We start from the raw sequence: 23,590 nt of genomic DNA, 5'->3' as shown, positions 1-23,590 counted from the left end.
AAAGTAATCAGACTGTGACAAATGGTTTACTTAGAGCAATTTGTTTTCATTTTACTGAAAATTTCCGCAGTCTTAACAAAAGAATTTTCTTTCTTTCTTTCTTTCTTTCTTTCTTTCTTTCTTTCTTTCTTTCTTTCTCTTCAAATCATGTTTGAACACTGCTAAAAAATGAATGTCTAGTAAACCTGGTCTGTTTTGTGGAGGTGGGTAGCTTTAAAAACCTATTTGTATGTGTGTAAAGGAACAGGAAGGGACGTGGGTGGCGCTGTGGGTTAAACCACAGAGCCTAGGGCTTGCCGATCAGAAGGTCGGCGGTTTGAATCCCCTCGATGGGGTGAGCTCCCATTGCTCCCCTGCTCCTGCCAACCTAGCAGTTCAAAAGCACGTCAAAGTGCAAGTAGATAAATAGGTACCGCTTCGGCGGGAAGGTAAACGGCATTTCCATGCACTGCTCTGATTCGCCAGAAGCGGCTTTGTCATGCTGGCCACATGACCCGGAAGCTGTACGCCGGCTCCCTCAGCCAATAAAGCGAGATGAGCGCCGCAACCCCAGAGTTGGCCATGACTGGACCTAATGGTCAGGGGTCCCTTTACCTTTAAAGGAACAGGGTGCTGGAATAGAAGAGGTGTAGGCATTCACACAGGGCTGAACTGAAACTTCTCCAGGTTTGCTCATCACTTTTGGCTAGAAAGTACCAGTTTCCCAGAAGGGGTCCAAATACCCTCCAACAGCAGCTCCTGCTTGCAAGCCGTGCTCCAACACCCCTTTTGAGCCCCCTCTTTTTTCTATTTAATTTTCCTTCAAGTGTTCCCAGCTAGGGTTCACCCAGACTTCCTTTTGTGTCATATTTCTAGGCACAGGTTCGTACTTTAAAGCTTCACATCCGAACCCGTTTTTGTTTGGTTTTCTGTTTTGCTCTGATGCTTTCTCCACAAAACCAGCTCTTTACCACTGAAGACAATTCCACAGAAACCCCAAATTTGAGATCACGGATCACAGTCCTATCATAGAATCAAAGAATTATCGAGCTGGAAGGACCCCAAGGGTCATCTAGTGCAACCCCCTGAAATGCCAGCCTCTTAACTAAAGCCTTCGTGACAGATGGCCGTCCATCCTCTGCTTGAAAGCCTCCAAGCAAGGAGAGCCCACCGTCCTCCGAGAGAGACGGTCCCACTGTCAAACAGCTCTTACTGTCAGAAAGTTCTTTCTGATGTGTAGCTGGAATCTCCTTTCTTGTAACTTGGATCCCTTAGATCAAGTCCTGTCCTCCAGTGCAGGAGAAAACGAGCTTGCTCCATCTTCCATATGACAGCCCTTTGGATAAAGGCAACTCCCAGTTTGGGCGCATCCAAATGACATGTGATCGCGCACTTGCGCATGACACCAAACCCGGAAGTAGCCCCCAAATGTTATTGAAACATCACAAAAACGGCAGGGGCAGACTTAGGCACACTCATCAAAACATGTGGGGGTCCAGAAGAAAACTCCCATGTAAAAGAAGAATTGTCTGTATTTGAAGAAGGCTCTCATATCACCTATCAGATTCCTCTTTCCAGGCTAAACATACCCAACTCCCTCAACCATTCCTCATAAGGCTTGGTCTCCTTCATCACCTTGGTCCCCCTCCTCTGCACATGTTCCAGCTTTTCAATATGCTGCCAATAACCTCTGACTTTTTGATTATGCTGCTGATGGTAAATCGATTTAAAATGAGACCATGCAAAAGCAAACACTTTCAAAATGGTCCTCCTCAAATGAGCAACTGCTGATTTGATTCCATTTTCTGGCTGAGTCCAGGATTAAGAGAACTGAGCTTCATTGCCTTTAGTTTAAATATTTCCCACATGGACAATACTCCCATTTTGAAAAACAAAACAAGAAAACTGCATGTAGATTGTTATTTCTATTACTTTCCTTGTAAAAAGGTAAAGGGACCCCTGACCATTAGGTCCAGTCATGGCCGACTCTGGGGTTGCAGCGCTCATCTCGCTTTATTGGCCGAGGGAGCCGGCGTACAGCTTCCAGGTCATGTGGCCAGCATGACTAAGCCGCTTCTGGCGAACCAGAGCAGCGCACAGAAACACCGTTTACCTTCCCGCCGGAGCGGTACCTATTTATCTACTTGCACTGTGTGCTTTCAAACTGCTAGGTTGGCAGGAGCAGGGACCAAACAACGGGAGCTCAAACCTTTGCGGGGATTCGAACCGCCGACCTTCTGATCAGCAAGCACTAGGCTCTGTGGTTTAACCCACAGCGCCATCCGCATCCTTATACTAACTGCTTTAATAGACCAAGACACACTATTACTGAAATGTATTGAGAATTCACATGTTGCAATAAAACATTTTATCATTATTATTAATGAACTGAACTGCAGGGTCTGGCGTGCCTTGGGATAGAAGTATATTTTAACAATTAGCTTCCACACACAAATACTTCAGGTCTGCTCTGCAAATCGTTTATTTAAAGTTATTACCCATCCTGATGGTAGCAATAGGTTAAAAGATGTAAAATTTCCAAATAAAATCAGATTTCAGAGAGCTGAAACACGTCTAACGATAATCCTACCTTCCCTGTTTCCCCTCACTTTACTGCAGTCACCGAAAGCTGTCCCAAATTAAAAGTTGCAAGTTGCTTGGACTGCATAGCTTTAGGTTATTCTATGTTTGGGGGCTATTTACAGTTACCATCTTTCCATATTTTTTGTTCTCAAACAGTAATAGTTCAGAAACCAAGCAGGTTATATTAAATATAGCCAGGATGCTTCCCTCCCCTATCGGCTAAATCATTCCACACTCATGAATAATTCAAGCCTCTTCTGCCATTTCGTTTCCGACTCTCCCAAAGTCAGCTTTAGTTATTTCGAATGCATTTGTACTCTCTTCAGAATTTCCATCAATGTAATGAATATGTTGAGAAGCACAAAACTGATCATTGGGATTCTCTGCATTTTATTTCTAGTGAGCATTTTGGCTTCACCCCAAAGACTGCACTCTGTGTCTAGAGAGCCCTTCTGCCCAGCCAGATCCAGTGCGCCCAGAACGCCAAGCCGTGTCTCAGCACAAAGGCGCCACGTGGGGCCTCCTGGAGCCAAGAGCAGGAGTTGCGTTGCTCCTCCCCTGCTCCCCTGCACTTGAGCCAGGGATTCGCTTAACGCCGGGGCACACTTCCCCGGGGGAAACCTCTCTTTAGCACCCAATGGGAGCAAACTGCAATTGGGGTTTCTCCAGGTTGACATTTGCTCCGATTTAGCGTTAAAGAGCTGGTTTTCCCTGAGAAAGGAGCAGGACAAAGAGAAGACTTCTTGGGCTCATGCCTAGAAAGCAAGGTTCAAGCGGAAAACCACTCAGATCCATGTTTTCTAGGCAGAAGACAAGTCTGGACGAGCCCTTGATGTTATGTCTGACCCAAGCTCATTTTTTAACTCACCCCACAAATCTAAAAAGCAAATAATGTTCTCTTTGGGAGGCCACAGATTTGCTTGTTCACATTAATCCAATGTTTTGGCTTTGTGTTACGTGCAAACTGGGCCACAGTGGCCTGAGATGTGTGTTTTCAGGGCCGACCCTATTCCTGCCACCTTAATCTGTTTGGAGTGTTTTCGATTCTAAATTTTAAATTGTTGTAAGCAGCACTGGGACTTGCTGGTGCAGGTCAGCTAATAAATGTAATCATCATCATCACCATCACCATCACCAGCTCAATTATTTCTCCCAAGCAGGGCAGGATCCTCCCTGAAAACGCTGCTCTGGAGGGACAGCCAACCTCTGGAGCCTGTTCTCAGGGGCAGTAGAAGGCCATCAGCAACCTTTCGCCCTGTGTGAGTGGAAGCACCTCAGAGTGCAACCTTACAGAGTCCATCTTACATCCAGCGGTTTGAATCAGTGGCAATGCATCTGTGCACCTCATATGGTCCTTCTGGCAGCATTTGAGGAACATTATTCTTAAAGTCTTTTTGAAGGAAATATAGAATCATAGAATCATAGAGTTGGAAGAGACCACAAGGGCCATCGAGTCCAACCCCCTGCCAAGCAGGAAACTTGTGTAGAATCACAGCACAGCCTCTTGGAAGACAGCCTATGACCTCTTCCATCTGCCCCAGCCTTCTCATTTGAGGACAGTAATAAACAAGGAAACCACATTGTGCAATACTACATGGGGATATAATCCCACAAATCCCTTTTCCTTGAACATTTTGATTCCATTATCAGCTCCTTTCTCACCATACTGGCAAATGTCACCCTAACAGCTTATAAATTGTGTGGGACAAAGCTTGTGTTATTTGCTAACACAACAAAATGAGTTAACAGAGGCCATTACTGCAAGAAGGGTTTCTAATATATTAGCAAACATGATAATGCAATGGAAAATTACTGGTACTAATTTGACCTCCAGAAATACACTAAATAGAATGTTTGACTCACGGTTGCACTGAATAATTTATCTGCAGATGAAATCTGAGGTTTTTGCATAACCTGCTGGTGGTTTGTGGTTTGGGATGTTTTTATTGTCTATGCATCTCTATTAATCTGACTGATGTAGGCGGTTTCAGATTGTTGATATTTGTCTAAGTGTCTAAAATAAGATTTACAACTTCATAGCAAGATATTCACAGCTATATAAAACCATGTGAGGAAATTATTTATTCAAGTCCAAGTCCTGAGAGCGTTGCATAGATAAAATTGTAGAAATTCAAAAATAAGGAAAGGGAATTAATTCACTACTGCTTACTGGGCCAGATCTTTAAGGGGGGGAAGCACCCAGAGTCTCTTGACTGCTTTCCTCAAAGTTGTCAGCCATCAGGTCTTCCAGCAACCCACTCGTTCTTCCATTTGGGACTACTGCTGGACCAATTGGGACTACTGCTGGATCCATTGCTGTCGCTTGAGACTCAGCTGGGCTTGGTGGCACGAAGTGCCTTCCATCAGCTTGGGCTAGTGGCCCAGTTGCACCCGATCTGTTACCTGTCCTGTCGGTACTTCTAGGTTAGATTACTGCAACACATTATATGCGGGGTTGCCTCTGAAGAAAGTTAGGAAACTTCAGCTGGTGCAGAATTCAGTGGCCAGGTTGCTCACCAGGGCAAGAGGGGTTGAGAGTATATTGCCAATCCTGGCCTCTGTGGTCAAGGCTTTGACCCTGATAGGAGGCAGAGCCTGGGAGCTCCTTGGTGGAGCTGAGTAGCACTTGGTCAGAGCAGAAAGCATCATCTGACAAATGGGGAACAGAGCTTGGCTAGGAGGAGAGATGGGTGAGGTCTCCCCCAAGCTCACATTGGATTAACCAGGAAAGGAGACTCTTCCCATCTAGATCATTCCTGGGAGTCCTGAGGAGAACTGCTTACCACATGGGGAATCACCAGGCTTGGGAACCCAGCATGCTGTTAATCAGGACAACTGAGCAATGACAAGGGAGGAGGAGTGGAAGGGGACAAACCTCCTTCTTGACACTCCCATGCCAGCTGCTCCCTGGCACTTGCCAAAGAAAGGAAAGGGGCTGGTGTGAAGGCTTTGTGGGATGGTGGGTTGATCTGAAAGCAGGAAAGGATTTGGCACAATGCAAGGCTGCTAGGAATCTGCTCAAACTCCCAAGCAACTAGACCATCAGAACCTAGCACTGCATTTGCCACCCTGCTTGAAGCCCGGCAGGTCTTCTCCAATAGTAGAGTCAGAGATGAGATATTGGCCAGGGGGGACTGTGATGTGTCAAATGATGGAGAGACGGGGAGTAAGTTACATTTGATGAACGTGGCAACAAGAGAAGGGAAAACTAGCATGTTTTGGACACTTATGACCTCCCCTCTCATTAGACAAAGGAACATGTTGCCTTCATCCCACCCTGTGCTTGTGCACGAAAGAGCATGAAATATAAGGAAGATCCTTAAATGTAACTGGGTGCCCATTTGATTGGATTTGAGTCATTAGCTAGATTTTGTAGGTCCTAAAACTCAGGTGAACTCTGCAAATATTTATTTTATCTATTTATTTAACAAAATATACATATTTGTAAATTTAAAAAGCTAAGCACTTTACAAAGAATATGAAATGTATGCAAAACTGTCAATAAAAAATAAAGTTAAAAACAAGTTTTTAATTTAAAATAGGAATAAAATCAACAAGTAAAATTATACATTTAAATGAAAATTACAGATTAAAATGTACGTCAACTTTACATGCCTGGGTAGGTTTGCCTAAGCAGAAAAGTTTTTTGCAAGTGTTGAGAAGAACAGAGGAAAGGTGACTGTCTAATGCCAATATGAGAATCGGTCCTCCACATGAGCCACAATACGCCTTCATGGCTCACTTCAAGCAAAGCAGGAGCAAGAACCATATTCATTTTCCTTTTTTACTTTCAGTAAAAAATTCCAAGAAGACCATGCAATCCAATTATTACAGAGGAAGAAATATTTGAAATGGAAGTAAAGAAAACTAATCTCTTGTTTGAGATGAAAACAATGGTGAGTTGGTTCCTGTATGTATAGCATATCTATGTGTGGTCAATAAGGATGTATGTTGTCTGAGAGTAAGAGTCTCTGCCACAATGTGTGTGGCTAGCTGGAAGGAAATCCACTTGATAGCCTGTTTTCAACAGAATCCTCCAACATCCCTATAGTTAGAGAATCGGTGTCTAATATACAACATTCAGTATCTAGGATGCAGGCCATGACATTTAAGATGGAAATCAGTTCCTGCGGAAGAATTATGCAGTTTGCAAATGTTTGGAAATGCCAGACTGATCCTTGTAACGCAGAGAGACAATTTAGAAAGGAGATAATCCCAATAGGCCACCATTGTTTTTATAATACTAAAATGCATTGCTTTCAGGAGCTACGACATCCACTTGTTGCTACAAAAGAATAGTCATTCAACTGACCTCACTGATTTTGACATTTAAGAATATTAAGGCCCCAAATTGCATATCCTGCTTCTAAACCATTCAGCACTGGCTTCTTGTGCTTTCATATTGTGAAACTGGACCTGCACAGCTACTGTGCATCATTGCCTAATCTAGAAGGCTTTCTTTCTTTAAAGCCTTGGGAAAGATTGCTTTCTTACAGCCAAGTTTGGACTTTGAATGAGCCCTCTATTAAGGCTCATCAAACTGCTCTTGCAACATGTTGAAGCAGCAAACCCAGGACAAAATTGTCACGAGGTTCTGAGCAGGGGGCTCCAACTACTCTGAAGGATTTGGGGCAGGGCGATTAATATATGTAACACATCAGTTTTGTGCTGAGAGCCAGTTACAAAACTTGTTTGTTTCATAGCCAGTAAATAAAGGCAGGTAAAGGGTTATTTACTCTGAATTGGTTGAGTGGGAGAGTATAGTCAGCATTCATGACATGCATGCATTTGGAGAGAAAAATCAAAATGTAGGATTGGGATTAATAAACACCAACCTTTTCTTTGCATCACTAAATATCAAACTTTACAATCTTTAAAGGCATCTAGTGATCTGTAAAATAGTGACATTTGAAGCTGGGGAGAGGTGAAAATTGTATGGCATTTGGCAGGCTGTTAATCATACTCTGGTCAAAATTAGTTTATGTTAAAATATGCTGAAACTAATATCATAGGTAACTTTTGCATTGTTGAAACAGGGACTGCACAATGTAGCACCGGATTTGGCGCGTAAAGGCACATCACAACAGTCCTCCCTCTAGCTCTTATTCTGACAAATGCACCATAATTTCCAATAATGCAAAAAATGAAACTAAAAATCCTTTCTCTGCAGATGGAAAGAATGTGGATAAAGCTATTTGTATGCACCCAGAAATAAATAAATAAATAAACAAACAAACAAACAAACAAACAAATGTGTTGAACAAATGAGAAATTTTCAATAATTTCAGAATTAAAATTTTAATTTCAAACTGCTGAAATGCTGCTTTTGAAATTTGATACTCCTAGTTCAAGACAGAAAAAATCTAATTATTAGATCAATATATACTTGCTAACTAGCACATCTTAGTGAGTGCGATGGGGTTTACTTTCTTATGTGCAACTTAAGTCTGCACGCCTGTTGTTTGAAAGTATATCACTGTTGCCAAGAGTCTGTTTGGCAAGTCATCTTTCTTCCCTAAAATTCCTAGAGAAGAGAGCATCTATAAATAGGAATGGTGAAATAATTTAAATAATATAGATTTGTTTTATTTAATTTTTTGCAAACAAATTTAGACTATTTCCACATTTTCAATTCAGTTGTGTGACTCCTATAGTTGGAAGGAAAGAACTTTACATTAAAATACACTTACATAAATATTCCTTGTTGCACAATTGCTCTGTTCGACATTTGGGTTCAACAACCCAATGCCATATTGAAAAACTTCATTTTTAGTATTTATTTAAATAAAAATGAAATTATCCTCCCTCCTTTTCAAAGCGGAAAGCCTGAATTGGTCAGTCCATTTCCTTTCTGGAAGCAAGGAAGTGACCTTCATAGCTCACTGGAGGTCCTGTCTCTTTAGAGTTATGGTCCATTCCCTTGTTAGTGATAATAAACTGTATTACATTCCACTTCACACTGAGGGAGACGATCTCCATAATGCCAAGTATTTTTTGTTTTTTTTTTAAAAAAGGTCAGCACATTATTCTCTCTGTGTTTTATAAAAAAGATATAACATAACTAGTTCAAATACTTTCATAGAAGATATATGTCCCCCCCCCTAATATTTATGTTTTGCACCTAAGTAGCCAACCTAGCAGTTCAAAAGCATGCCAGCGCAAGTAGATAAATAGGTACCGCTCCGGCGGGAAGGTAAACGGTGTTTCTGTGTGCTGCTCTGGTTTGCCAGAAGCGGCTTAGTCATGCTGGCCACATGACCTGGAAGCTGTGCACCGGCTCACTTGGCCAATAAAGCGAGACGAGCGCCGCAACCCTAGAGTCGTCCACGACTGGACTTAACTGTCAGGGATCCTTTGCCTTTTTAGCTTGGGAAAATATTAATCTATTCATCAAAGGTACCATATAATTTAATAGCCTGGTCAAAAATGGGAGCTTCAGAATGCTTTGCTCTTCAGCTTGAGGGCAGAAAGGCTCCCATTGCAGGAGCCTCTGAAATATTTTGCACCCTTTGAGTGACCCTTTCAAGGGCCACTCAAAGAGCGTGTGAGGGCTCCAAGGGTCAGGGTGTTTTCTCAACTTGCCAGACTCCCTTCTGGCCCCTCTCAGGTGGGTGCCGTTGCTATTCGAATAGAAGGAGGGAGGTATTCGTGGTGAGTTCTGGTAGCTCTTTTTCTGGGGAAACTGCACTGCGCAGGGTTGCATGCGCCTAAGGGCATGAAGGTCTTCAGGAAAATTCTAACCATGTCCAGCTGAATATTGCTAGACTATTCCTAGGTACCTTTTTAGGCAAGACTAAAAGTTGGAAGGGGAGGAAAAGTTGGGATAAGAGAGCAAACAACCACAGGATGTTGGGGATGGGGTGGTGCATGTGACTTGATACAGTTTGAACCCTCCCCATGTGTTCTTTGGGATGAAGCATATCACAAAGATTCATAGACCTAATCAACTTGTCTATACAAACCACTATCTCCAATTACACAATAAGACCTAATTCATTTAAGTAATTCAATTGCATGATTAATAAAAACCACAGTATAGTATTACTAAGGACAGAAAATTGCATTCATAATGTAGATTCTGTGGCTTTAAAGTAATTCTCCAGGAACCTCTTACCTTCTCTCTGCACTATTGGCCTATATGACAGGCCTTAATTAGCACAGATTTTTCACGTTCATGGGTAGATTGGAAATTTGGAGGCAGTTAATGAGAAAGGTCTATTACCTTGACCAGGCTAAAATTACAGTTAGAGGACATTTGCTTGCTCCAATGGCTCACTGCATACAAATATTTAAATATTAACATACTGCATACACACATACACATATGTGCTGTATGTTAATATTTAAATATTTATTTATATAAATATCCTGTGATCTTTAACATTGCAGTTGTTTAGCACCACCAAAGCTCTCAGGTTATACCAGAAGGATGATGGTGATTGACTACAATAATTTAATTCAAGAAAAAGATAAATTTGAGAACACCTCAGAATAGTGAGGAAGGCCTATAGAAGGGTGTTGCATCATGGCATCCTTTTATAGGCATTTCAGGAAAAGTACGCTTGGCCAGGAGGTCCTGCAGAGCATCAGATAATAATGGATTATTATTATTATTTTTTAAAAAGAATGATAGCAGCAGTAGATTTAAAACAACCACACCACTCCACAGCCAACTTTCCAGCCAACTCCTTTCCCTTCTCCTCCAATGGTAAAAATAAAACCTGGCAGAAAAGACCCGTTCAGTGCTGTCTTGGACTTGTCAGTTCTAGCTCCGCATTGTTTACCGAGACAGACAGACCTGGAGCTTTCCAGAACTGGACGTTTCCCATCACCTGCTAGCTGAACCTTTTAACTGGAGGTCCCAGGAACTGAACCTAGGACATTCTGCAGGCAACGCAGATGCTCTGTCACCAGACAATGGCCCTTTTCCAGCAGCTTGGCTGTTGCAAAATACAGCAAAACACAGCCTCAAAGGGGCTGAATTCTGCATAGACTTCCCAGGTAGCACATTTAGCGCCTGATCCCACCTGGGTGTCAGGGAACTGCCATCAGCTCAGAGGCAAGAGGTGGAAGGGCAGTTGGGTTACAGGGAGCCTCCAAAGATCGTGAGAAGCAGCACTTCCTCTGCGGAGGAGGGAAGCCCCGCCTCTAGTGGGGAAGAGATGCAGGGCTCAGAGGATGCAAGGGAGAGACACAGCGCCAAGCATGAACAAAGCGAGGGGGGAGGCAGGTCCCCCTTTGCCCACGCCCTCTCTGTGCAGTCGGTTTACGCGCAGAGAGGGGAGGCATAGGATGAGGGTCAAGAGACTACTCTGCTGGGGAAAGTTTAAGGACCGCCCACTCCCAGATTCTGCTAGTGACAGAGCAAGACATGGAATTGAGACGTTCTGCACTGCGAATGTTTTCGCACCGATAATAAAGCCTTTGAAAAGACCAGTGGGGGACTTGCCTGTTTGCCCTCGAGCAACCACGCCAGCACACATAACACTGGGCATAACAGGGAACTCAAATTCCTGCGTCAACATTACGTGCCCGTCTCAAATCATACAATATCCTGTTCTACATCATTTTTATTTTTAGGCAGTTATTTTATTATATATTTATATAATCAAGTCTTAATTACAAAATAACCTATCCCTTCACAGCTATTCCTAAGGGGTTTGATTTGGACAGAGTTTGCTCCCCTGTTGCTTTTTTATCAGCCTAGTGTGATACATTTCTCGGAGCACTGCTTGAAAAGTCCACCCTCCAAATCTTGGAATTTTCAGAACATGTTGCCTTTCCTTCTAGCCAAACCTTGCCCTCCCTCCTCACATTAGACGAGCCCAGCACAGCTGGTACAAATCAATAAATAGCAGGGTTGTATTTATGGCAGGGTGGTATATGCTCAATAAGTTAAGGCAATACTCAGTTAGTTATGGTGATGCTAAAATATATTTCTGTGTACTGTGCTCTGAGACAAAGAAACAGGCAGAATGTATTCTCTTAGATGAGGCTTTCCCCCTTTCTGACCTTTCTTCCTAAAGCCTTAGGATTAAATGCAAATTACATGTGTTTACATTTCCAGTGTTTTAATAACTCTGAAGCTGTGATCTATTAAAGCTGAAATGTCTAGTTAAAAAAAAGACAGATGGATTGATTCTATGATTCCAGTCCAATGGAAATCACTTGAGGCCATATTTATTATTATTGTTCATCCTCTCTCTATTAATAATAATAATAATAATAATAATATGCCATTTATCCAACTGGGTTGCCCTAACTCCCATCAAAATATTAAAAACACAATGAAACATCAAATAACCCAAGTTATTGTGATTCTGAACATGGGGGTTCCATTTGCAGTTACCATGGCTTAGCAATAGTACCTTCATAGGCCTATCTTCCCTGAATTGGCCTGATTCTGAACTGGTGCTCTTTTTCTATAGGAAATGAGAAGAGAGGAAGAGCTGAAGGAAAGAATAAAGAAATACATGCTCAATGGGAGAAGGAAACCTCCTCCAGAATCCCCAGGTACAGTACCATCTTGCATGAAGTTCAGCTTATGTTTCAGGAGGACCATGTCAGCAAGCAATACACTGCAGGGTGCCTGAGAATCCCACGGAAAAGTCCAGCCAATTATTGGCAACATACAGGGCTGGCCCAAGACATTTTTGGCCCTGATATCCCTCCCCTGCCAGGGAGAAGGGGTGGGTGAAGATCTACATCAGGAACATGGATGGAATCAAGATCTACATTGGGATCTACACTGTGCCCCTCTGGATCCTGCCACCTGAGGTGGTTGCCTCCCCTTGCCTCATGAGTGGGCCAGCCCTGATAACACAGTTGGCATTCATTGGATCTGGATCCAATCCAATACCTGCTGTCTCTCCTACCGCACCCTTGACATTGGTGGAGGGCACCTTGAGATCCATGAGGAATGAGGCCACAGCTCTTGGATGAGTGTCCAAATGCACTTTTAATAAGAAGGGCAGCTTACATTCAACATTAGTGCTCCAATCCCATTCCCCAGCAAACCCACCATTCACACAACCCTTCTGTCCATGAGGACCGTTGTGAGCAGAGCAGGCTGTGCAACAGCTTCCCTTTGCAGAAGAACCAGAATTCTGTCCGCATTGTGTTCTGATGGAAGCATGACTTTCTCAGTATTGTGCCATGCTCAGTCCAGGCTGCGTGTCTGTATATCAGGCCCACATGACAGGGGCTCAATTAGCTGGATAGGGTACGTCTAAACATGTGCAAGACCCTCTTGAGAAATTACCCGGGATGATCCATTTACCTCTTTAGTCAGCTGTGAATTTCCAAAGGCTCCAGCAGAATTTGGCCCACACTCTCCAGCTATTATCAAAATATTCACAGCTTGATATTCAAAGTCCTCAGACTATGGCCATTTTAATAACAGTTGGAGAATCAGGGCAAACAGCACCACATGGGGAAAGCCAGACCAATATCACTGGCTGGATATTACGATTGTCATGGTTCTTCCCACTTGATCACCCCTCTTCCATGTCTTTTCTGAATTCCAGTATTACTGGAGCAGCAGGATTGAACCACCAAGGAATGCTAATCACACTCCTTTTGTGACATAACAATTGCTCATTAGCCCTTTGTGCTGCCTATGAAAGAAACATTTATTGCAATTGAATCAGCAGGTCATTAAATCCATCCTGTGAAAAACCACAAATCTGTGAATACACCATGAATTCAACAAGGCACATTTACACACATCCTGAACTTATCTTCTGCTACAAGAGAGTCCTTCACCCCTTGTTCTCTGGTCAGATTGGAATATCAAGGGTGGGGTACGGGGAAAATTCCACACACAGAAGCAACTATCTCCTTTCCATCCCCCTCCTCCCCCAATGAAGAAATTAATTAAATGATGTCATGCTTGATTTTATCTGATTTGGAAGCAATTCATCACTCTTTTGCTAGTTCTATTAGTCCAGGCGATCAGCATGTTAATTCATTTGTGAGAATAAGCTCAAGGGTAATTACAGCGGGGAAACTTAATGCCTAAACGTGTTAATGTCTGTAATCAGAACTATTTTCTCAGTGCGGAACAATTGTTAGACAATTACAGTTGGATATGATTGCCCTGGTAGACAACAGAGGCCATGTCAAGAGGGAGATATCAGAGGCTTGTTTTGCAAGTACAGTATTATAAGCAAGCTCATTTTCCTGAAGCCTCTTTTGTCTGGCTCCTGCCAATCTGTCTTCTTTCTTAAACACTGCACTGTTAATCATGTTGAAAAGTTACCAACTTTTCTCTTTCTTCTTGTGAGGACAGGGAAGGGGCATAAAGGACACAGGAGACAAGAAAATCACTTGCTCCTGTAAATGTCACCAAGTTTTGCTGGGCTGAGAAGTACCACCTGTGTGATAAGATGCTCCTAATTTTCTGCAGATCCTAATAAGCAATCAGCGTTGCTTACTGGTAAATAGGAATGGATAAGCAAGGTGGACTACTTTTTTAAACAAAAAAGGAGAGGTTTCATTCCCTCCTGCAGACCAAATGAAATAGAATAAATTAGCTATATGGCAGGAAGACTTTTATTTTGATACTTATATTGGGATCAAGCCTACTACGAGGAACGTTATGGATTAGAGGTGATAGCAGAGATTATCAATTAAATGTGCTGACGAAGGACAACCCATATTGAGAAATACCATTCAACCGCTCTCTTCCCCAACCCCTATCTGTGCCTCATAGAGGCTGCTGGAGGCTTAACGGAGGTGGTGATTCTGTGCTTGAGCTGTGCTACCTCAGACTGCAGGTTGGGTCTCCGTACAAAATAACTGAATAAAATCCCACCATATAAAGAGTGGTCATCCTAAGGGAGAAGGCTAGGCCAGATCCCTTTTCGCTTTCATGCTAGGGGGTGCTTCTGTTTGGTCTGTTCCCAAATTGTAAAGTATGATATGTTGTTGTTTTTTGCTATGTACAAGCATCCCATCATGTTAGCCCACACTTGCAGTCGGAAATGGGACTAGCCAGGCCAGACCTTTGCCCTGTCTGGCTGACCCAACACCTGATTTATATTCAAGAAAACGAAGTGTTCTCTGCCTGCATTCAGACTTCCTTTGGTATGGTCAGAAAGGCTCAGTGTGGTCACACCTTCCTGAAGCACTGACGGCAGTATGAGCCCCAATTTGACTGGTGTTTTCTTCTCCACCGTCCTATATTACGAGCCCTCAAGGTGTATCTCCACAGATTGTCCAGAGATTTCGTACATTTATTTACTTAAATATGACTGAACCCAGCCCACCCCGCCTTTCCATATTTGGATAAAGTCTCTTGCATTGTCAGTGGCTGTGAAATCAAGGAGGCGGCTGGGCTCAGCAAAAGCTGGGGAACTAGTATCAGCCCATAGATGTTCACCACTAAATGCAGGCATTGCTGTTCAGTCCGGTGAGCATACTGATGCATTTCAGGAAAGCTGTAGCCGCCCAAACTAAAGAGGGCAGCTGAGTGTGGCCCAGGCCCAGATAAGCCTTGCCAGGTATATTTCCCCAAGATCCATTTTAAAAAAAAATTCCTGAGATGATCCTGGCATAAAGGCCCTCCTCCGCTTCAGATCATTTTAAAATTATGAGGGAGCCTCTGCCACCAGATCAGCAGTGGTGCCCCTGCTGCAAAAGGACCAACCTTGACAATCTCTCATGGGGTGGTTTCATATTTATTGCAGAGGAGTGGGTGTGCCTGGGAAATGCAGAGGTTCCCTTTCAGGCAAGCCTGTGCCAATTAGGATGCACCACATGGACTGGAATCCATCGGTTCTGCCTCGTGGCTCTTCATTCCCAAGCAGGCAGCAAAACAAGGGAGTTGATTGAGCCTCTTTTGGCTCACCAAACATGGCTAGTGGGTGACAATGCGTGCAGGTCAGCTTTTAGAGGCAATGGTGACTCACCTTTGAACTTCGGCAGTTTGCCTCTTTGTCTCTCCTTACACAAATGAGAATAAAACAGGCCGCAGCTTTCTGGTCACATGAAAGTAGCATGTCTAATTCGTTTTCCTCTTTCGCCATCAACAGGCTGTTTAATCTGCAGAAGAGCTTGCTGAGCATTTGCTAGCTGAACACAGTGTGACTGCATTTGGGAAGGACAAGAGGGGATTAGCAGGAGGAGATCTCGAGGGCTCTTCTGCTGCGCTAAACTAGTCACCCTTTCCTGCCTTTCCCTGTAGTGATCTCCCAGCTCACCCAGGCTGGCCAGCTACCTTCTCTTTCATTCCAACTCCACCCAGATGCTGTAGGGGTCTAGAAGGTGCATTGAGCTGAGTCTGGGAATACTGGATATTTGCTACAAATACCTCGTATCCCACTGGTGTTTTAAGAAACCTATTTTCTGGCATTGGAAGAAAAGCCTCCAGCTGAAGGGGCCTCAATCTGGTGTTGAACACAAGGGTCTTATGTTCATGTGAAGCAAAACCAAATAATGCTTCCTTCTCCCTCCACCATTTTGTTTCCAACAGTCCCTCAGCCAGAGAAAAGGGGGAGGAGAAAAGTAGAGCCCGCAGTATGGGAATGACTGTCAAGGCCCAGGAGGAGGTGAGAATAAAGCATAGGGTACAAATCCCAAAATCTCTAGCGTTCAAATCCCCGCTCAGCCATGAAGCTCACTGGGTGAGCCTGGGAGCCAGCCACTGCTTCCCAGCCTTACCTACCTCACAGGCTTGTTGTAGGGATTAAAAGAGGAGGGGGAGAACCTTGTTAGCCCCCTTGATCTTCTTGGAGGAAACAGTGGGATAGAAATGCAACAAACAAACATTCATTTCCAGAGAATGACAGGCGCCAGTTCTCCCCTGTGCAGGCCCATGCCAGGTATCTTACTGCTTCCCCAAAGCTATTTTCCAAGACCAGATGAAGGCCAATGGTTGGTAAAAGAGCCTGGGGAGTATTTTCAGTAGGAGACCAGGGGGCTTAGGAAAGGTAAGGCATCCACCTTCTACTTGCTGATACTATTTTGAAAATCCTGCTGCTGCCGCAGCTGATGCACACATTTAGGGAAATACAAGCATGACAGGTAATTCTGCCCACAGCGTGAATGCTTTTGGAGCAGAGTGTAACTATTTCTCCTGGATGTCCTTTTCAAGGGCAGAACCCACCCTATACTCCCCTGGTTGATGCCGTTTAGGGACAGAGCAGCAAGGAAGGACAATCCTTTGCTTCCCACTGGCGTGGCAAAGCTAACAGTACAGAAGAAAAGCACTTTACTGCTAGAATGAATGTAGGAGTAAGCCGCTGTAGTTCGAAAAGGCACCTAAGGTTTAATCACTGTAGTATTTTTAAGAGCCTTATGCACATGCTGCTTTAAAATTCTGATGTAAGACTAGAATATGCCCTCCTTGAATATTTGATATCTTGAACAATGCCTGGACCCTAATAAAATTCAAAATGTAATCAATTAAATCAATTAGAAGATTAAATTCTACCATGCTATGTGTACCATTAGCAAAATTTACAAATCACATAATCAATGCAATCCATTAACACTGACAAAGGGTGGAGGTGATGGACTGGAAAATCTCCATCAAGGGCATTCAAAAGATGTAATTAAAAATACATTACACCCTGAATGCAAGGCTCCCTGCCCATTATGGCTGCCTCAAAGCACGAGGCTGCTGCTTCCGGCCTGCACCTGGAGATTCCACACAGATAAGGATCACATCTCATTATAAAGGTTAGGTAGCTGATGCCAGCAGGGCACTGGGTAGATTCAAGTGCTGTGGACAAAGTCCTTGAGGTACCTTTGCACCATTACAAAAAACTGCCTGGAGAATCAGTCGTGTGCAGGGGGAAAAATATTGCGCCTGGGTGTAGTTCAAATCTGTCAAGTGTCTCTGGGCGCAAGCCCCTGGAATTGTTGTAAATCTGGCCCATCCCAGCTTTCTCATCAGGACCTCTTTTAAGAGGAAGGGGTTTGTGAGCAGGGGATGAGCTGGAGTGCTAACAGGTGATGGAGGGCTGTCACTAAAGCTTCAGGAGTAAGTGAGTAGCAGGACAAGCCTGTGGTGCCTACCAGGAGTGGGAATCAGGAACCAAGAGTAGAAACCACATTGAAACGGAAGGGAGAAAAATATTTTGCCTTAATTTTTTTTTGACGAAACATAGATGGCACTTAGCATAAAATTAATCTCACTACAATAGGTAGACTATTGATGTGGTGATTAATCTACCATCTCATAGTCTGATTTTATGATTTTTAGATACATCTCAATTTGTGCAGAGTGGATTTTCCTCATCCCACTCAATCTCAGAAGCTTAAAAGCAAGCAATAATACTCTTAAGAACTGGCAATATAACATTAAAATTAGTCAAATCAAATAATAATATTAATTTTATAAAGCAGCAGTAGCACAATCCAGTCTAGATAGAAAAAAAAGCTTGGATGTCCCCCAGACGCAACAATGGAGTAACCATTTTATTTCCACCACTAATAAAAGTCTGAGAAACGTTGAAGAACAGGATCTGTAGGGGACGTCCTTAGACAGGGCTTCTGGTGATGGGATTCACTAATTGGATCCTGCCCTTAATGTAGACTCAAATGCTTGTTTAACCTGATCATGGACCCCGAGCAGTGAAGAAATTCACCCATTGAGCCCTGTTGTTGTGGCAATGCCATGCCATAGTACTCAGTAGAAGGCTGATCTCCACAGTCTTCAGCCATGTCTTCTCCAGCTCTCCCACTTTCCACATGGGGTGTGGGGGGGGGAGAGATTGTTTCTTGAGCCAGGTTTTACTCTTTCCCCATAAAATAATAGAAATGCAGTGCTTGTTGTTTGGCTTGTCTTGCACTGCACCTGGACTGTCTTGGGGGGCTGGGGTGGGGAGATGACTTTTCATGCTCTGTACACAGCAGCAGGTCAGCTACCCTTCTTCACCCAGTCTCCTAGACTCGGTCTCCTCTCCTTATTCCTTGGAGGGAACAGGGCATATCTATCAATCAATAGGACAACCCAACTGTCAGAGTTGATATATCTTGCTAACAGGTCAAAGCTTAGAAAGGAATAAACATTTCTTAAGCACTTGATAGCCTCAGGATATGAAGTTTAGTTTACAGATCAATATATAGAAACGGTATGTTAGGGTGACTTTGCACATGCATTTAAACACTCCAACATAATACACTGCAGTTAATCTAAAAGGGAAGCTTCCAACCTCTTCTTCACAGCCATGCCAAAAGGAGAGGAGGAGGGGGATGGAGAATTCAAGCTCGTGGGAAGGCTCGATTTGGCTCACTCCCTGCACTATAAATCATAGCTCATTGTGGCTTTCAAACCACTGTCTGGTGGTACTACACAGGCCCAAATCAACTTGCTTTTTAATGGTGAAATACCTTCAACTGATACCATGCAGGCCTGCACTATGACACACGTCATGTGAACAATACCCTTATTCGAGCCAGTGCACAGCATTACCATAACACAATTGCCACCATCAAACTATGTAGCTGGTTTGCCTCCTAAAAATGTTCAGTAATATAATTCTAAAAGTGCACCTTATGGCTGTGGTATGAGTTTCCAATACTACATCTTGGGGAAGAGCAGGAACTTGAGTGAGTGAACCCTCACCTCATCCATACCCAGAACCCTACTCATATTTTACATCTATCCCTCCATAACACAACAAGAGGGTCAACTGTTTCTTGGATCACTTGCTCAGTTAACAACCCTCCAAGGAGCCAGGTGGACTCACTCTGTAGGCATGTTTCCCAGCTTGAGGGAAGGGAAGTTGAGGTTTTGGAGAATATAACATGAGTAGATGAGAGGTGATCAAGCAGTCAAGTCCTGCTCCTTCCTGGAATCATAGAATCATAGAGTTGGAATAGACCACAAGGGCCATCGAGTCCAACCCCCTGCCAAGCAGGAAACACCATCAGAGCACTCCTGACATATGGTTGTCAAGCCTCTGCTTAAAGACCTCCAAAGTAGGAGACTCCACCACACTCCTTAGCAGCAAATTCCACTGTCAAACAGCTCTTACTGTCAGGAAGTTCTTCCTAATGTTTAGCTGGAAGCTTCTTTCTTGTAGTTTGGATCCATTGCTCCGTGTCCGCTTCTCTGGAGCAGCAGAAAACAACCTTTCTCCCTCCTCAATGTGACATCCTTTTATATATTTGAACATGGCTATCATATCACCCCTTAACCTCCTCTTCTCCAGGCTAAACATGCCCAGCTCCCTTAGCCGTTCCTCATAAGGCATCGTTTCCAGGCCTTTGACCATTTTGGTTGCCCTCCTCTGGACACGTTCCAGTTTGTCAGTGTCCTTCTTGAACTCTGGTGCCCAGAACTGGACACAGTACTCCAGGTGAGGTCTGACCAGAGCAGAATACAGTGGCACTATTACTTCCCTTGATCTAGATGCTATACTCCTATTGATGCAGCCCAGAATTGCATTGGCTTTTTTAGCTGCCGCGTCACACTGTTGGCTCATGTCAACCAAGACTCCTAGATCCTTTTCACATGTACTGCTCTCAAGCCAGGTGTCCCCCATCTTGTATTTGTGCCTCTCATTTTTTTTGCCCAAGTGCAATACTTTACATTTCTCCCTGTTAAAATTCATCTTGTTTGTTTTTGCCCAGTTCTCTAATCTGTCAAGGTCGTTTTGAAGTGTGATCCTGTCCTCTGGGGTGTTAGCCACCCCTCCCAGTTTGGTGTCATCTGCAAATTTGATCAGGATGCCCTTGAGTCCATCATCCAAGTCATTGATAAAGATGTTGAATAAGACCGGGCCCAAGACAGAACCCTGTGGCACCCCACTAGTCACTCTTCTCCAGGATGAAGAGGAACCATTGATGAGCACCCTTTGGGTTCGGTCAGTCAGCCAGTTACAAATCCACTGAGTGGTAGCATAGTCAAGACCGCATTTTACCAGCTTCTTTACAAGAATATCATGGGGCACCTTGTCAAATGCCTTGCTGAAATCAAGGTAGGCTACATCCACTGCGTTCCCTTCATCTACCAGGCTTGTAATTCTGTCAAAAAACGAGATCAGGTTAGTCTGACATGACTTATTTTTCAGAAATCCATGCTGACTATTGGTTATCACAGCATTCCTTTCTAGGTGCTCACAGACTGTTTGCTTAATGATCTGCTCCAGAATCTTCCCTGGTATTGATGTCAGACTGACTGGGCGATAATTATTTGAGTCCTCTCTTTCCCCCTTTTTGAAAATAGGGACAACATTTGCCCTCCTCCAGTCTGCCGGGACTTCGCCTGTTCTCCAGGAATTCTCAAAGATGACTGCCAGTGGTTCTGAGATCACATCTGCCAGTTCTTTTAATACTCTTGGATGCAGTTCATCTGGCCCTGGAGACTTGAATACATCTAAACTAGCCAAGTATTCTTGTACTATCTCCTTAGTTATTCTGGGCTGTGTTTCCTCTGCTGAATCATTTGCTCCAAATTCTTCAGGTTGGGCATTGTTTTCTTTATCGGAGAAGACTGGGGCAAAGAAGGCATTGAGGAGTTCAGCCCTTTCTGTGTCCAATAGATCGAAATGGACTATTAATGTTTTTGGGGTCCTCTGAGAAGGGAGGATTCTGGTCCTTCCAGCTATACAGGTCCGTGGCACCAAAGGGACTGTATATGTAAATTATGGCATTATTAGCACTTAGAGCCTCTTGGAGGGGCAACACCCGCCCACTTGAGGAAATTTTGCATTCTGTGGCAGGGCCATGACTGTGGAGAGTTAAAGGGGAAAGTCCTCTTTTTTTGGCCAATTGTTTATTATTGATTTTACAAATTAAACCAAGTTAATTTAATTTGATACAATTTCTCTTTAAAAAAAACTGTTTTCCCTCCCCATTACAGGATATGTCCAAGATGTATCTCCATTGCTGTGGCCATTGTCACTCATTGTCTAGATGACATCATTTCACTTGTCATTGTTGTTCATTCAGCTGCTCTTTGAATCACCTGACAAACAGCAACTTCTATTTAATCCTTAATATATATAATGTGTGACACATGCGGTGTGTTGTTACAAGTTCAGTTCTTTGTCTGTTTAAGCACTCATAAATTGGGGTTGCTGAATTAGTAGAGATTGCTACAAAGGTATGGAGACAGAGAGATGATGTGGAAGTAAAGGAAGCAGAGAAAAGTCAGACCCACTTGAAGGCAGCAGCATTTCAAGACAAAGGATGTCCAGAGGGGGGGGAAACCGCATCCCTAAATAAGCTGTCGAAGGTTCATTAACTGGCGCCTAATGTCTGGATGGGATGCGGGTAGTTCTGTGGGTTAAACCACAGAGCCTAGGACTTGCCGATCAGAAGGTTGGCGGTTCGAAGCCCCATGATGGGGTGAGCGCCCGTTGCTCGGTCCCTGCTCCTGCCAACCTAGCAGTTTGAAAGCACGAAGTGCAAGCAGATAAATAGGTACCGCTCCAGCGGGAAGGTAAACGGCGTTTCCGTGTTCTGCTCTGGTTCACCAGAAGTGGCTTAGTCATGCTGGCCACATGACCCGGAAGCTGTCTGCGGACAAATGCCGGCTCCCTCGGCCAATAAAGCGAGATGAGCGCCGCAACCCCAGAGTTGGTCATGAGTGGACCTAATGGTCAGGGGTCCCTTTACCTTTAATGTCTGGATAGGCACCTCCTACCTATAATTGCCACTACCCAAGCAGTTTCTGCTGCTACAGGGTCCAGCTCACTAAACTGTCTCATTGTAGTAAAGATTCTCTCCCAAAACTTTGGTGACTCATCCTTTTCCCGCTGCAATTCATGAATCTTCAACAAATGATAAGAGGCTATGGTCTTAGCATGGGCCCAAAATGCTCTTTTCTCAGAAGTGGTCAAAAACACATCCCAAAGGTTGTGCGTGTTCTCCCATGAAGGAAGTCCAATAGATTGAAATGGACTAGTAATCTTTTTGGGATCCTCTGAGAAGGGAGGATTCTGGTTTTTCCAGGTCTGTGGCACTGAAGGGACTGTATATGTAAATTTCCCTGGACGTGTCTGGGAAAACCAAAGGTATGGCAACCCTGCCCCAGAGCCTCGTGGGGGGGGGCATCCATCCACTTGAGGGAATCTCACATTCTGTGGCCAGGCCACGACTTCAGAAATTTAAAGGGGAAACTACTTTTTTTGTCGGTTATTTCTATTAATTTTCCAAATTATTGCAAATTAAACCAAGTTTACTTAGTTTAATAAAACTTCCTAAAGAAGAAAATATTTTCCTCGCTGTTACAGGATACATCCACGATGAATCTACATTGTGTTGTTCATTCATTCAGCTACCCTTTGTATCACCTTGCAAACAGCAACTTCCATTTAATCCTTAATGTATATAACCCGTAACGCACGTGCAGCCCTTCCTTTCATTTTTTGTTTCCAGACGTGGTGTGTTGTTACAAGTTCAGTTCTTTTTTTTTTTTTTAAATGCATTTTTATTGAAGTTATACACAAAAAACAGATATATATGAAAATACAGAGAAAAAATTACAAAGAAAAAAAAGAAAAAAAAAGAAAAACCACACATCCGAAAAAAGAAAGACACACAATCTGAACTTCCCTCCATCCTTTTGATAAGTATCAAATATCTCCTTCCATTACGTATTTGATTTTCAATCTATAGTCTTAAATTCACTCGCTGGTCGTATTGTTCTAACCCCGTCAATTCACTTTAAGCATTTATTCCAATATATTTCCAAAATTTACTCCAATTTTTCAGAAATTTCTGTTCATCCTGATCTCTTATTTTACCTGTTAGTTTGTCAAGCTCAGCATAGTTTACCATTCTAATCTGCCAGTCCTTTATGTTGGGGATGGTTTCCACTTTCCAATATTGTGCCAACATAATTCTCGCTGCTGTGGTGGCGTAGAGGAATATCGTCCTATCTTCCTTTTTAATTTCTTTATCCATCATTCCCAACAGGAAGGCTTCAGGTCTCTTGGGAAAGGTATACTTAAATATTTTTTTAAGTTCATTATAAATTAATTCCCAAAAAGCCTTTCACCTTTTTACATGTCCACCATAAATGATATAGGTCACCCTCCACCTCGCCACATTTCCAGCATCTCTCTACAAG

At 43.4% G+C, this 23,590-nt stretch overlaps 1 protein-coding gene across 10 annotated transcripts in view; it reads left to right on the top strand.

Moving 5' to 3' along the window:
* The window catches only part of LOC310693432 (uncharacterized protein), a 126,667-nt gene extending 110,548 nt beyond the window's left edge, over positions 1-16,119 (top strand). For 9 of the 10 annotated variants that reach the window (XR_014519164.1, XR_014519165.1, XR_014519166.1 and 6 more), the window contains 3 exons: positions 6,357-6,458; positions 11,991-12,075; positions 16,037-16,119. Coding sequence is in view for 1 of the 10 variants with exons in the window: in XM_083475466.1 (XP_083331592.1) it covers positions 6,357-6,423 (67 nt within the window). In the remaining 9 variants the exon portion in view is untranslated. Of the gene's footprint in view, positions 1-6,356; positions 6,459-11,990; positions 13,463-16,036 lie in introns of those variants that run through there. The other variant, XM_083475466.1, reaches the window with a different exon arrangement.
* Positions 16,120-23,590: the final 7,471 nt, after the last annotated feature.

The sequence above is a fragment of the Podarcis liolepis genome (assembly GCF_965112155.1).
Source record: "Podarcis liolepis genome assembly, chromosome: 1".
Lineage (NCBI taxonomy): Eukaryota > Metazoa > Chordata > Lepidosauria > Squamata > Lacertidae > Podarcis > Podarcis liolepis.
Note: the sequence above shows the minus strand (reverse complement) of the source record. Positions and strands in the feature narration are given on the sequence as shown.